Here is a 14,462-nt window from a genome sequence, read left to right as displayed (position 1 = left end):
GATCACTGTGACAAGTCCCTACAAAGGAGAATAGGAATTTCTTCCTAAGTCATCTTGCCAGTGTACTTCAGTTCAGGGGGTTTATTTATCAAGCCGAAATGGTACAAATAATTGCACGAACTAGTATTCAACGCAGCTGGTTTGCTAGATGAGACATTTTGACAACCTTTTTTTTAAAAAAAACTAATTGATACTTTAAATGCTGTACTTTACCGTGGAATAAAATTGGAAAGGATGTTGATTGTTTTGTGTGCTTGTTTATTTTGGTTTGTTTTTGTAGAGTCACATTTCTTTAACCATCATTTGGCTGATTTAACTTCTTGGTTATTAAAAATACTTGCTTAGGGCCAGGGAGATAGCTCAGTAGATTAAGCGCTTGCCTGGCAAGCGCAGGGTCCTGAATTCAATCCCCGGTACAAAAAAAAAAAAAAACCTTGCTTATATTGTCAGATCAAACAGTCCTACTTTCTGCTGTCCTTCTTAACAGAAAATAATTAAGTGCTCATAGAATCAGTACTCCAGCAAAGACAAAGAAAATACATTTAACCAATAAATAACTGTGTGAATTAGTAGTTTCAGAACCATATGCAGTATGCAGAATGTTGAAGTGCAGAGGCCTGATGACTAGCTTTTGAGGCATTATCTTTAGTGTTACATGCCTCATAACTCAAATTAATGTTTATTACTATTTCATATTGCCAAAATATTTTCATGAATTTGTATTAGAAGCAGCTTGTTCTGGCTTGTTTTGCAACTTTGTTTCAAGAAACTAAGTGATATTTACAAGATTTTGGTATGTCTTAGAAGCTTTAATTATCTTACTTATGTGGAAGGAAGAAGCACAGTCAAGTTCTGTTTCATAGTTATGTAAGAAGAGACCATACTTTGCTAATTTTGTCACTAGTATAGTTAATGAAGAAATTTGAATTGGTCATTGAAACAGTGTTAGCCTTTAATAATTAGCTGTCTACCCTTTAAAATCAAGAGGGCCCTAGTGAACCCAGAATTATTTGGGCTGGCATTTATTTTTGGATTCTCAGATACTTTATCTTTCCTCTTTTTTTTGTCCCTTCTTTCCACAGATTGGTGAAAAACAACAAGTGTTAGTAACAGAAGAATCTTTTGATTCCAAGTTTTATGTCGCACACAACCGATTTTATGAGCAGGTAAGAGGCATTTCAATGTTCTTCAGCTTTCTCCAAATAAGAACTCAGAAAGTTTAAGCAAATAGGATTTTCAAGGGGAATGGGTTTAATCATGCCACACAGAGTCTATTTTATAGCATCAAGGCCACCAGCTTACACTGACGCTTATCTTTGTGTCTTATTTTACAGAATCTTCTCCACAAAAGCCTAAGTGTATTTTAGATTAGTGTGCTTTAGTCCACACTAATCTTGGATAGGGCCAGCACTAGACTTTAACTTCTACCTTGATAAAAATGCTGGGAGCATAGGAAGAAAAAGAACTCCTAGGCTCAACTCAATCTGTGGGAACAACTGTGGAGTCCAGCATGAGGATGCAAGCGGGTTCTCTTAGCAGTTCTGGGGGATCCCCATCGGAGCGTGGTGCTGTATGAATCATTGTGCATCACATTAACTTGTATTAGCATCAAGTTTTCTCACTTTCTATTCCTTTCTCAAAGAGAGACAGAGACAGAGAGATTGTTCTCTGGCATAGGACCAGAACCAGCACTGGAAAGAGGGACCGTGGAGGCCAGCATGGGCCTGTCATGGGCCTGTCAGACAGGGCGTGGGCAAGGGAAGCCTTTGAGCTAGAAAGTAGGATGGCAATGGTTGGGGTGATCTCTGCAATGATATTCACTTGGAGTAATCTTAAACTGGGTTTTAGGTCCTTAGAAAATATGGAGGTTGAGACACACTAAACTTTGTCCAGCAGCAGTGGAAGCTTCAGTGGAAGGAGGACTCCAGTGCTTCGAATTGTCGCCAAGTCTCTTCCTCATTGCAGGCTCATTATGAGAGACCAGGGTCCCCATCTGGCCTAGAGAGGGGGAGGAGTGGGATTATGCTGGAGTTACCTCATTGGCCCTCATTTTTCTCTTGCCACCAGGGTTTGTGCCACAGCAGGAACGTTTTTCCATTCATTTTGAAGGCAGTAGCACACCTCGTTAGCTGTTTCCTCCCATTTAAAGCAGCTGGGTCTTTTCTGATTATTAAAACAGGAGGAGAAAAAACCTTGAGCCTTTCATTCAGATCAAGGCAGCAGATCTAGGAGGGCTATTTTCCCCCAGAGTAGTATCAAATCCTCCAGGGATAGTTTGCGCTAGAGATTTTCTTATTTTAGAAAAACTGATTCTAAAAGGCTTTCATATGCTGACACCAAAGCTCTTTTAGTTTGTTTGCTTGTCATGAGTAATTTGCCACCCAGGTGACCTTTCTCCTACACTTTGATGAAGCTAACCCATTGGTCATAAAAATCAAACTCAGAAAGGCCAAGATCCAGTTGGCTTTTTAGAGAAATTAGCTGTGGAACTTCTGGCTCTCTTCAGATGTTTTTATCCATACAATTAAGCCTATCTAAGATGTCATTAGAATTTTTTTCTAAATAAAATTGGTCCCAGAGGTGAAGATCATACCTAAATTTCAGAGTATTACAGGGTTAGAACTAGTCTTATTTATTTTGTATCCTAACTTGAAAAGACTGGCATGTAGCTACATAACTAAAATAGAAGTGTGAGAGAGACTTAACACACACAAACTACCTATTAGTCCCTAAGGACTAAGGAGTGGAAACATTTGCTCAAGGTAAACAAGTACTTTTATCGGTAATCTCTAGTGGAAAGAGACCATCTGATAGTTTCCTGTGAACTAGCCAAGTACTTTTAGAGCAGCTGGTTCACTATGGATGTAGGCTCCAGTTGCTCATACACACACAGGCTTCTTCTAACGGAGCCAAAGAAATGGGTGGTAGACACTAGCCAGGGGAGTCATGTGGTGCTGAACACCAGTGGGTTGTGTTAGTACAAGGTTGCTTTTAGTCTCCCTCTTCCTCTGAAACATGTGTTTGCACATGCATGAGTGCACACATGCAATCATATGCAGGCTTCATTTGAAGTGTCTGCTCATACCATTACAAGAGCTAAGTTGGAAGGTATTGAAAGTATTAGGCTTTCATCATTCTTGGCTCAATTTTCTTCATTGCATGGGACAGTCATGAGCAGAATATCAAAGGCCAAGTTCAAAAGAGGCTGACTGGCTGCTAGAGACTTACCAGCATCTGGCTATGGGCAGGCACTTCTGTGAGGAGTCCTTGAGAAAATACCTTTTAAGGGCAAACTGATAAGTATGAATCAAGTGTAGACTTCAGTGAATAGTAATGCATTAGATTTGGTTTATACATTATGACAAGCATACCATAGAAGCGTAAGATATTAATAATGAGGAACTAGGTGTAAGGCATATAAGAACTCTCTACTGCCCTTGCCATAGTCTATAAATCTAAAAATATTCTTAAAGTTTGTTTTAAGAAATTGAGATTTCTGATTTTTTTTTCTAAGGTTTTGGTGCCAAAGAACCCTTCATTCATGGGAAAAATGATCGAGGTGGACATTTATGAATCAGGAAAACATTTTATGAAAGGGCAGCCAGTATCAGATGCCAAAGTATACACACCATCCATCAACAAACCATTAGCAAAGGGAGAAGTTTCAGGTTTAACAAAGGTAAGTACAAGATGCTTTGCTATCTGCCCTGGCAGTAAAGCAACAGCTGTGGAGGCACAAGGATTCCAGACCACACTCCTGTTATCATTTATAGTTCCCTTTTTATGTATGCATGAGGCTTTTATCCTTTCTGACAGATTGAAATCTGAATTAGAAAGATGCCTTTTTGCTGATGCCTATAGCTTTGCTCCTCTGCCTGTAGAGGAAATAAGCCATTTCTGCCTCCCAGCTAGATGCAAAGGATAAAAGCCATTATATGCAGGTAAAAGATTTAACTGAAGAGGACCTGATCCTGTATGCTTCTGTATCCATAGATGCCAAGTGTAAGGGGACAAAAGGAAGGAATGTTTTCCTGCCTGCAAAACTGTTTATAACGTAGTAAAACCTTATAGCTGGACAGGCACTAAACCATGCCACATATATGGTTATGATGCCTTTCACTAGGGTGTTAGCTGGATATCTACTTTGGTTGTATGGAGTGAAAATCAAACATTTTTTTTTCTTTCTATAAAAATGTAACTTGACCTCTATTTTATACCTTGGTAAATATGGCTGTTTGCCAAGCTTTCTCTTACATTTCATTGAGCTACAGTTGTAAAAGCTGATGGAGTGTGAAATGAAAATGTGTATCACATTTCTAAGCATCATTTGATGTCCTTTCTCCAATACAATTGTTAAGTGCTACAAAAAAAAAAAAAAAGTATATAGCAATGACTTAGCATACAGAAAAAGAGATAACTGATACTCATCTGGCCGTGTAATTCCAAAATTGTTTTAATATGTGTATAGCTCTTTCCTCAGATGAATTAAAGGGCATGTTAATTAAAATGAAGGAACTCTGGCTTCACTTTGGGAATAGTAACAAAGAAGGTACTGTTGATCCATGCTCCTGCTGACAGTGGTGCTCAGCTGTGTCCAGCAGAAGCCGCACCTCTCCCAAACATGATGAGTGTATGCGAAGGAACTGAAGTAGTACAAGGGTGTAGATGTGGGCTAGCTTTTTTCAAATACTTCACAGTGTCACCCTGCTAAAATGCAAAAAGCATACCCATTTGTATTTGTTCTTTTCTGTAAAAAAACAAAACAAACAAAAAAAAAAAACTCAAAATTAAGATGGACAATCTGGAGGGAATAGTAATCTAACAATTAAGTTGTATCATAGAGATTTGGCTCTTTATGTATTAGCAGAATATTTTTGAAATTTTTCAAGAAAGGTGGCTGATTTTAAATTGTCAACGTGAAAGGGATTTCACATCAAATGGCAAATTGTTATCTCAAAGGTCCTGTCTTCATAGGCACCTACTAAAGAGAGTAGTGTTCTAAAATAGCACCATTAATAATGCGTAAATAAAGAAAAGTAGCATCTTCTTACTAGTTCCCTAACTATAGAATTCCTTTCTAAAAGGTCAGCCTCACTTAAGTTGAGGCTGTTAGACTTTTCTGCTTTCCCTTCACTCATTCCAACCTAGAAAATAGGATCATCAGTTGTGCCACTAGCCTTGCAATGTGCAGGATGGCCCAGGGGTCCTAGGTAAGAAGAGGGAAGGTCAAGTGACTGCTGGACCCACTTGGGCTTCTAGACATAGAAGCTAGCTCTCACCTGCTCATTCTTTTTTTTTTTTTTTTTTTTTTTTTTAAGGTACTGGGGACTAATTCCAGGAATTCATGCTTGCTAGGCAAATGCTCCAGACTAAGCTGCATCCCCAGCCTTTCTAAATTTTTATTTTGAGACAAGAGCTCACTAAGTTGTCTGGGTTGACCTATAAATTTGTGAACTGCCTGCTGTAGCCTCTCAAGTAGGTAGGATTGCAGGCGTGCATCACCATGCCTGGCTGCTGCAAACAGACTTAGATTATGCGTGCTACTAATTGGTTAGAATCTTGGATTTGGATATGTATATTCAGGGAAACAGCAGGCATACCTTTCACCACCAATTGTGCCTTTCTATAAACAGAAGAACGTGGCTTTTACTCTTCAATGTTATTTTTTAGTTTTTAGAGGCAGGCCAAACTTAGTGGGACTGAAAGACCTTATTGGTGAACTTATCCTAATATTACACATGGTTTTACTAACTATAGATCCAAAATGAATTGAACAGAAAGAGAAAAATTTTGTTTTATAGAATTTTAAAGTAGATGATAGTGGCTGTGATCTAGAGGCTTTGAGCTCTCTGACAGCAGACACAGGTACTGGAACTTGCAAATGGAGAAATCCGCTTACCTCCGCAGGGAGGCAGCAGTGCGGCCTGCGTGTTCATCTGGGCTATCATGCTCCCCAGGCACTTAACTCCTCGGGCCTTAGCTGTGTCTGCGAGCTGGGAATGACCATGAGTATTTCCTAGTGTGAACAACAGGAACACCGTCCCCGCTGCATGTAAACTACCTAGCTCAGTCCCGCAGCACAGTCCTCAATGGACTCTACCCATTTCATTGCATCTAAAAAGAACAAATTCTGAGCATATCTCACACTGACATGTTCTTGTTTTTGTTAATGGTCTGACCCTTGAGATGTTGCATTTGTTAGGCATAAAGGTGTTTCTCTATGAGGATGATCATGTCAGTGCCAGAGACCCAATCTCATCCAAATTTCTTCCTTTATGTGTTTCTTCGGTAGGTAAGTGCATGTTTGCAGTATGTTCATCTTACCATCATCTTGGAGTTAGAATTTCTGAATTTTCAAGACATTTCCCCAGCTTTCCTGTGGAATGTCAACACCTCCTTACATACTTTACACTGAAATCTAGAAAGCCTAAAGCATCTAACGCAAAATACTGTGCTAACTTTTCCCCAGCATTTGGTGTGTTTCCTGAGAACCATAGAGTCATCCTTCCAGCCATGAGCCCCATGCTTCCTCTGTCCCACTTGTGGCCCTGCTGACTCCTTTCAGCAATACTGGGGAAGGAACAGCAGCCAACAGAGGAGGTCGAAGCCAGGCGACAGGGCAGATTACAAGGTTGTAGTTCTTTCAGTGACAGATTCATTGGCCCTGTGTATGACATTAGTTTCCCCAAGCCTTGGCTGTCTCACATGTAAAATGACAGTGAATAGTGGTCATTAAGGAGCCTTCTAACTCTAAGACTCAGTGACTGAAATATTTCATTCGACAGAAATGGACTAAGTACCTACCTCTTGGTAGAACTTTTAATAACATAGATAGTAATAGAAATTAGGACTTATTTTCAAATAATGATAAGATGCCCATAACAGTGAAAAACTATTAACAATGTGAAAGGGTTACTGTCCTCTAAGAAATTACAATCTCATGAAAAGGACATTTGGAAACCTCTATGTATGGCTATCACTCTTGCTTTGTTCAGTTTGATTAGAAGAAAGGAAGAACGTTAACTATATATACTGATATCTGTGAACTAAGCTACTGCACTGCAGATGGTAATTTGTAATAGTGGTTTCATGTTGGGAGTGCCTGTCATTGTGGTATTCTGAATATGGGCTGCTTGTCATGACATGCCAGTTACTGCTAAGATGTCTCTCGGGTAGGTGGATGTTCAAGAAGGGGGTGGTGAATGAAAGCAAGAGACAGGAAAAGGAATACTGTGGGACTGTCCTGCTTCAAGGTTGTATATGGTGAGATTTTTGGACTTATGTGCAAACATGAGAAGCATAGAAGTCTTTATCCTATTTTTAAAATATAATCTAATTTTTAAATGTTTTTTATCATATTATGTAAGGACTTAAAGTTCAACATATCAATACTTGATGAAAAATACCTGTTCCTTATTATGCCTAAGATGTTTGAAATGCAGTGAGATAGTGAGGTTAAGCTTGATAGCCTAAATCGTTTGATAATAACAATAAGCTTGTCTTCTGGATGGTTAACAACCTAAGTTTGCACACCAAAATTAGAGAAAAAGGAGGGCTACAAGGAAAGCCAACATTTTGGCCCTAGCCTTCTAAGGTCAATTAAGACTCAGGACATATGAGAACTTGTACTGTAACGTCATGTACCTCGGTAGTGTCCCAAATTTTCTGATCAAGAAGATTATGGGGCCAAAGAGGAAAGTGATCGATGATGTAGAGTGGGCCTAAGGAGAGTCACATGGGGAGAAGACACTCTCTCAGGCTTTCACAGAGAGCACATTGGCCAAGCATTGGCCGTGACTCATCCACATGGCTGACACTGACAAAGGTTCTACAGTCTGAGGTACAGGATCTCAGGATAAATCCTGAGGGCATTTCACTGACCTTCTCAGACCAAAAAGCTACAACTCTTGTTGCACAGGTCCTGCTTTACCTTGGTCTTAACCATCCAGTAGAAAAGTATGAAGACGAAATATAGGAAGTAAAGCCATGTTGTTATGTTGAGCTGTGGGGGACTCAGGTCAATAATTTCTGACATTGCCAGTTAAACAGAAGACCCAATGCTATTATGGGCTACTGGACTCTTTTAGAATATTTTGCTGAGTTTACACACCTGTAATATTCAACAACGGAACTTAAAAAAATTGGGGTATAACTATGAAGGTCCATTTTGTATCTGTGTATTCAAAGTGGTTGGGATAGATATATAGTTGCATTCTCTTAATGAATAGAATGATTTTTTCTAATGGTGTTTGTAAGTAGGATCACAAGTCTGCATCTTGTACAGCAATTAACCACTAAGAAGAATATATGCAGTGTATTATTTGTTGAAACTGTACTTTCGATTTGATTTGAAACTGTCTCATTGCTATACGTTTATCAATAAAACTTTGAAAAGAAAAAAAAAGAAGAAAGGAAGAACGGGAGAAAACAGGGAAGACGCAAAATCACTCTGGTTATTATTAGGGAAGATGGGTGTGAAAAATGTTACCTCTAAATGTAAGTAAATATAATTAATTTCAAAAAAGATTAGATGATACATAGTTGAAGGCATCCATCCTGAAGCTCAGAGGGCAAAGTATAATTAAAAGGAAGCTTTTCTGTGAGGCCTGTCAGGGAACATAGTACTTAGGATGGGAGAAGGATAAACAGAGCAGGAATACACAGGCTCATATGGATGTTCACCCTCAGCATGTGAGCCCATTACTCTAGATGTCACCATTGTCTGGACTCATCTGGGAGTTGCCAGGTTCCAGCCCTGGCCTCCTGAGTCAGAGAAGGACTCAGTGGGGCTTCAACAGGTTCTTGGCCGACATTGAAACACACTGCAATGTGAGACCCACTATCCTAGGGGGGTGGGTGTGCTATTTATAAAGCAGTTTTAATGTTTTCATGTCCTAACACTACACTCTCCCTGTACTGACTTCAGAAACTGGTTGAGCATCTCTTTGGATGATGGAGCCTGTCCTGTCTATGTGTATTAATGATTCTTCAGAAGGGCGATGTAAAAAAGGGAGCGTTGGAAAGGGTGTGTGTATGTGTGTGTGTGTGTGTGTGTGTGTGTGTGTGTGTTTAGTGAAAAATGGCCAGAGGGGACACAAAGCTTGCATAAAACAGTTTTCAGATCTTAAGGGCATTGCTTGATATTTTTACCAGGCACTCAGATGAAGCCTAATTTTATGATCACTTATCACAGTGATCTTTTCCTGCAGTTGAAATCTCTATGGAAAATTGTTGTGCTGTTCAGTCATTCCATCTGAAGAAAAGATATGAGAAGACAGACCTGCTGTCACCTGCACCAAATCCATGGCCACTAAGTAGTATTAAAAAATGATCAAAGATTGGGATCTGTTTTGGGTTGTTACTTGAACTCTATTATGGGCATCTATTCTTGGAAGTTGTCAAATGTACAAAAATAGAGTGTAATCATCCCACATACCTCCTACTCCCTCTTGCAGTTGTCAGCTCATGGCCAGTCTTGTGTTATCCATGTTCTCATCTACTGCTGCATTCTCTACCCTGAGCACATAGAATGAAATCCCATTTATCATTTTATTTCATCAAGAAACATGCAGTAAATATTTCTAAGATGAATATTTCCTTTAAAGCCATAATCATAATACATGATCAAATCTCAAATTTATTATCTTCAGACACCACTGGCTAACTGCTCCATGCCGACTGCTGTAAACCAAAACTGCATTCACTACGCACTTATGATGGACCCGCTCCTGTGCTCAGTAGATTATATGCCTTAATTTACACCATCCTTAAGCCTACAAAGAGGTCACTGTTATTATCCTAATCTCATCACTGAGGGACGAGATCATCTGACACAATAAAAATCTCACCCAGAATTACAAAACTAAAATATGAGAAAGACAAATGAGATAGTCTCATTAACGTTCTTTTTTTTTTTTTAATATTTTTTTTTTTTTTTTTTTTTTTTTTTTTTTGTGGAACTGGGGATTAAACTCAGGCCCTTGTGCTTGCCAGGCAAGTGCTTATTCTACTGAGCCATCTCCCAAACCCCTCACCAACTTTCAAGACCGTGTTTTTAGTTTGTTTTGTTTGGCAGTACTGGAAGTGAACTCAGGGCCTCACACCTAGGCAAGCACTCCACCACAGAGCTATAACCTTTGTTAAAATTTTGAGACCTGATCTCATCATGTTACCTAGGCTACCCTCAAACTCCTGGGCTCAACTGATCCTCCTGCCATAGCTTCAAAAACTGTTGTTATAGGTTTGGACCACCACACCATGGCCTGTTACTCTGTTTTAACTGTGGTAAAATACACATAACATACAATTTGCCCTTGTAACTGTGTTAAGTTTATATTCAGTAATGTTAAGTACCTTCATATTGTTATACAACCAGTCTCTGGAATTCCTCTCATCTTGTAAATTGAACTCTGGGGTGTTAAGCAGTAACTCCCACTCACCCCTCTGCTAGCCCCCTGATAACATCTAATCTACTTTTGTCTCTGAATTTAGCTGCCTTTGGTACATCGAATAAGTGGACTTATACTGTGTATTTTTGTGACTTTTTATTTCACTCAGTATATAATGTTCTCCAGTTTCATCCATAGTATATTATGTGTCAAAATTTCCCTTCTCTGGAAGGCTCATTAGTATTATTCCATTGTTATGTGTAAACTGCTTTTCATTTCTCCATCTATCACCAGACTTCTGGAGGATATTTTTTGGGTGGGGGGGACTGGCTCAGGCTGCCTTAAGGGCAGGTCTAGTGTGGCATGTGGAGCTGGGGATTGAACCACAGTCCACTGCGCCTGACTGGGTTTGCCTGAGCAGGCACTTAACCAACTGAGCTAACTGGCAAGCCCCCATCACCATACTTTCAGTTTGCTTCTGTATTTTGAGTATTACAAATCATGCTTGCTATAAACATGAGCACACAAGTAACTCTTAGAGTCCCTACCTTTGGTAACTTTTTTTTTTTTTTTTGAGTAATTGCCTACAGTTTTCCAGAGAATTTATAACATTTTACATTTGCATTAATTGTGCACATGGTTTCCAGTTTCTCTGTGTCCTCACCAACACTTTACTTTCTGTGTTTTTGAGAGCAGCCACTCTCTCAAAGGTGGGTGTGAGTCAAGACTGCATTTCAAACCCAGGTCCTGTGATTCTCTTTTTTTCAATTGCAGGAGGCTTATGTGATAATTTCTGGATTTTAGTTTCTTTTTTATATACCAGAATAAGCTTATATTTGATACAAAGAAGGAAAGGGCAGTATTAATCATCTTCTCTGTGTTCAGTTAAAAATGGTGTTAGAATGGTATGGGCCATAGACAGAGAATAGGAACACAGGGTTGTCTCATCAGAGGCTAACTAGGTTTACCAGCTGGGTTCTTCTTGTATGGCTCATTGTACAACAAATCATTAGAGTCTTACCATTTCTCAGATCGATACTTATGAAATCAGAGTTGTTCTGTGTCTAGAAGATAGGAAAGAAGAACGTTTTCTTCTCTAATGTTCAACTTATAAATAGCTAGTTATTGCAAAGACTTTTGTCTTCATTATTCATTCCTAGGAGTAATGAATCACTTTAAAGAAAGGTGGAGTGGCTTTGTGAAAAACCAAGCAAGGATTCTAAATCTGTCGGAGTTGGATTCATGTTACCATGACAAGTCCCATGTTTCTGTACAACTTCTATGAACCATGGTGACCACAAAATGGAGATGACAACTGATTCACTGTGTAACATCAGATCTCATTACGTGGGTTTAAGTCTTTTCCACCACTTAGAAAGCACGTGGCCTTGGAGAGAGTCAGTCTCTCTGCATCTCAGTTCTGTCCTCCCTGTGAGGCTGATTGTAGTATGTGCTGAATGGTAAACACATAAGAACAGCCCCATAGTCAGTAAATGCTGGCTACCTTTCCTGTGATCATTATTAACATTGTTGGGGATACATGCTAAGACTTTTTTTACTCTAACTGGTGAAGGTAGACCTTGAACATGTTTTATTTCGAATATCTTCATCACCCATGGATTTTTCAGAGTGGCAGGCAGTGAGACCTGATCAAATGATGAGGTTCCCCCACATGATGAGGCTGAGAACAGGGATGCTGCTGCTGTCTTATAGCATTGGCTGGTCTTCCTCATGGGCATTTCTTCCTCTTCCCTTTCTTCTTTATATCCCCTTTTAAGGGAGAATGCTCTAGAGTGGAAACTTGGCCCTTGCATGTTGCTTCTCACAAGGGAACCAGCCCCAGGGTGCCTGCCTGCCACCTGTTTTCCATCTACTGGGACTTTGATCCTAATAATGGATTCGCTTGAATGGTTAGATAGCTGGGCACCAATATAGCCAGCTGCGCCTGAAAAGGAAGCAGAGGTTTTAAAGGGTGGCATGGTTTTCCTCATTACCAGACAAAAGGCCAGCAGGATATTCAGGTGTACTGAGTTTTATGTATAAACCACACAGTATTTGCAGAGCTTTGGTCCTTAGAAAAACACTGTTAAAATGCTTTCCTCTCCATCTAACATTCATTTCCAAAACCACTGAAGTGAAAGGGTCTATTAGTTCAGGGCCAGATTGGAAAGCACATGAAGACTGCATTCATGAGGTTAAGAAATGGCTTAATAATTAAGTTAAAACAGTTGCAAGTGGATCTAATTTCAAACAGATCAGCTAACCGTGTTAGAAGCAAATGAGGGTGTGTTCCTTCCTATTTTCCTCCCACCCCCAAGATACTTGCTTCAATTCCAAGAAGTTTTTCCAGTTCCTTTTTTCTTTCTAAACTTTATGAAAGACTAAATTCTGTATTGCCCATATAGTACATTGGTGTCACAAACAAAACCATCATGTATTTAATGTTTTATTCATTTCTTTCATGTTGCATCTAATGAGGTTCTTTTGCAGATATTTAGGGCATGTTTGAGTACATTCATAGCTTTTGTTTATTGCTATTGAGCTGTGTTTTACTGGACATGGCTGCAGAACTAACTTGATTATGTCAGTGCAAACTGTGGTTAGCATGTGTACAATACCTTCTGTGTACCAAGTTGAGTACAGTCCAAAGTATCATCAAAGTGAGCTGATAGTAAACAATTAGCTTTCATTTTACTTGCATCACTAATTGTGCAATCATTGATAATTTTCCTCCTCCTGAGGGTTGTAGCTGGGGCATGGCAAGGTGGAATTGCATGCATCAAGAAACTAATTGTGCTCTGACAATAATAAGATCTACCATTTAGTGAGCCTCTACTATGTACTTAACACTAAGGGTTTTTCCTCCTGATGCTCTGGTTTGTTATTCAAGCCTGGGCTAGGGCCACTAAATATAGTATCCTCTACACTGCTGTGTATACTGACAAAGAAGCCTCACAGGGTATAACTGGGCAGACACAACCCCTGTCCCTGTGAGAGTATGGACACCGGAACAGTAATCTAGAGACAAAGACACCAGCAGACTCTTATGCAAGGAAGGCAGAGAGCAAGAGCAAAGGTCCAGGCCCTTGAGCCTGAGTCGTTCATGCAGGTAATATGTGGCTTCTTATACTCATATACTTCTAATTTCATTGAGCATAGTATATGATCTGGGCACTGGACTCAGTTTTGGAGATAGAAATAATGAAGGCAGTTGTGGCCTTCATTAGTTGGGGCCACCTGTTCTGTTGGTACTGCTGTTCTGCTGCAAACCTTGTGGGAGGTGTTGGGTGAGCCCCATCTGCCCTGTAGGACGTAATTGCTTTTGTGATGAAAGTATAATTTAATGGGTAATTTTTTGCCAAAGCTAAAGTGAATCTACTAAGAGGTATTCTTTATCATGACAGTGTCAAGTGCAAAGTTTCTCCTGAGAACCAAAGCTGTCAGCAGCAGCTGACCCTAGAAAGTCATGAGCCTTCCTGTCCCTGCAGACTCTAGCAGAACAGTACCTTCCATTACAGGGGGCCTTCATTTGACATTACTTTTCCTTCGGATGTCTTTGCTTTTTTATCAATATCAAGTAAGATCCTTTGTCTCAGTTTGTCCAGGACTGTCCTGGTTTGTGCCTTTTCTCCTGCCCAAAAGGTTCTGGGTTTGGATGATATATTATACAGTCACCCTATGAAGTCCCAAAAAGGTTCAGTCCTGTGTCAAGCATTCTCCGGAGTCCGAGGTATGATTTTGCCCTCAAGGAGATTAAAGTCTAGTTGGAAGAGAATATATTTGTGATATTACAGATGTTTATATCTCTCCAGAATTCAGGTGACTTGGGGAGATTAGGTTATAAGTGCAGAACTCCCATGGTTGGAAGTGAGAGCCTAGGAGCTGCTTTTATCCTTACAGCCATAGCAGGGGACAGCAAGAGGCACTGTGTATGATCCAGGAAGCAGCACCTCCCCAGACACCAATCCTGGAAGCATCTTGATCTTAAAACTTCCCAGACTCTCAAATCATGCAAAATGAATTTCTGTTGTTCAGAAGCTGTGCAATTTTTGTAATAGTCTAAAGGGACTAAGA

General features: G+C 39.8%; 1 protein-coding gene across 1 annotated transcript in view; it reads left to right on the top strand.

Annotated features, from left to right (window-relative positions):
• Cdkal1 (CDK5 regulatory subunit associated protein 1 like 1) overlaps nt 1-14,462 on the top strand; it is a 732,899-nt gene that overhangs the window by 701,557 nt on the left and 16,880 nt on the right. The window contains exons 13-14 of the mRNA XM_004640150.2: nt 1,083-1,166; nt 3,515-3,679. Of these exons, the coding sequence (XP_004640207.2) occupies nt 1,083-1,166; nt 3,515-3,679 (249 nt within the window). The remainder of the gene's footprint in view (nt 1-1,082; nt 1,167-3,514; nt 3,680-14,462) is intronic.

Source organism: Octodon degus, unplaced genomic scaffold, assembly GCF_000260255.1.
Source record: "Octodon degus isolate 3935 unplaced genomic scaffold, OctDeg1.0 scaffold00119, whole genome shotgun sequence".
Classification (NCBI taxonomy): domain Eukaryota; kingdom Metazoa; phylum Chordata; class Mammalia; order Rodentia; family Octodontidae; genus Octodon; species Octodon degus.
This window is presented reverse-complemented; position numbering and strand designations above follow the sequence as displayed.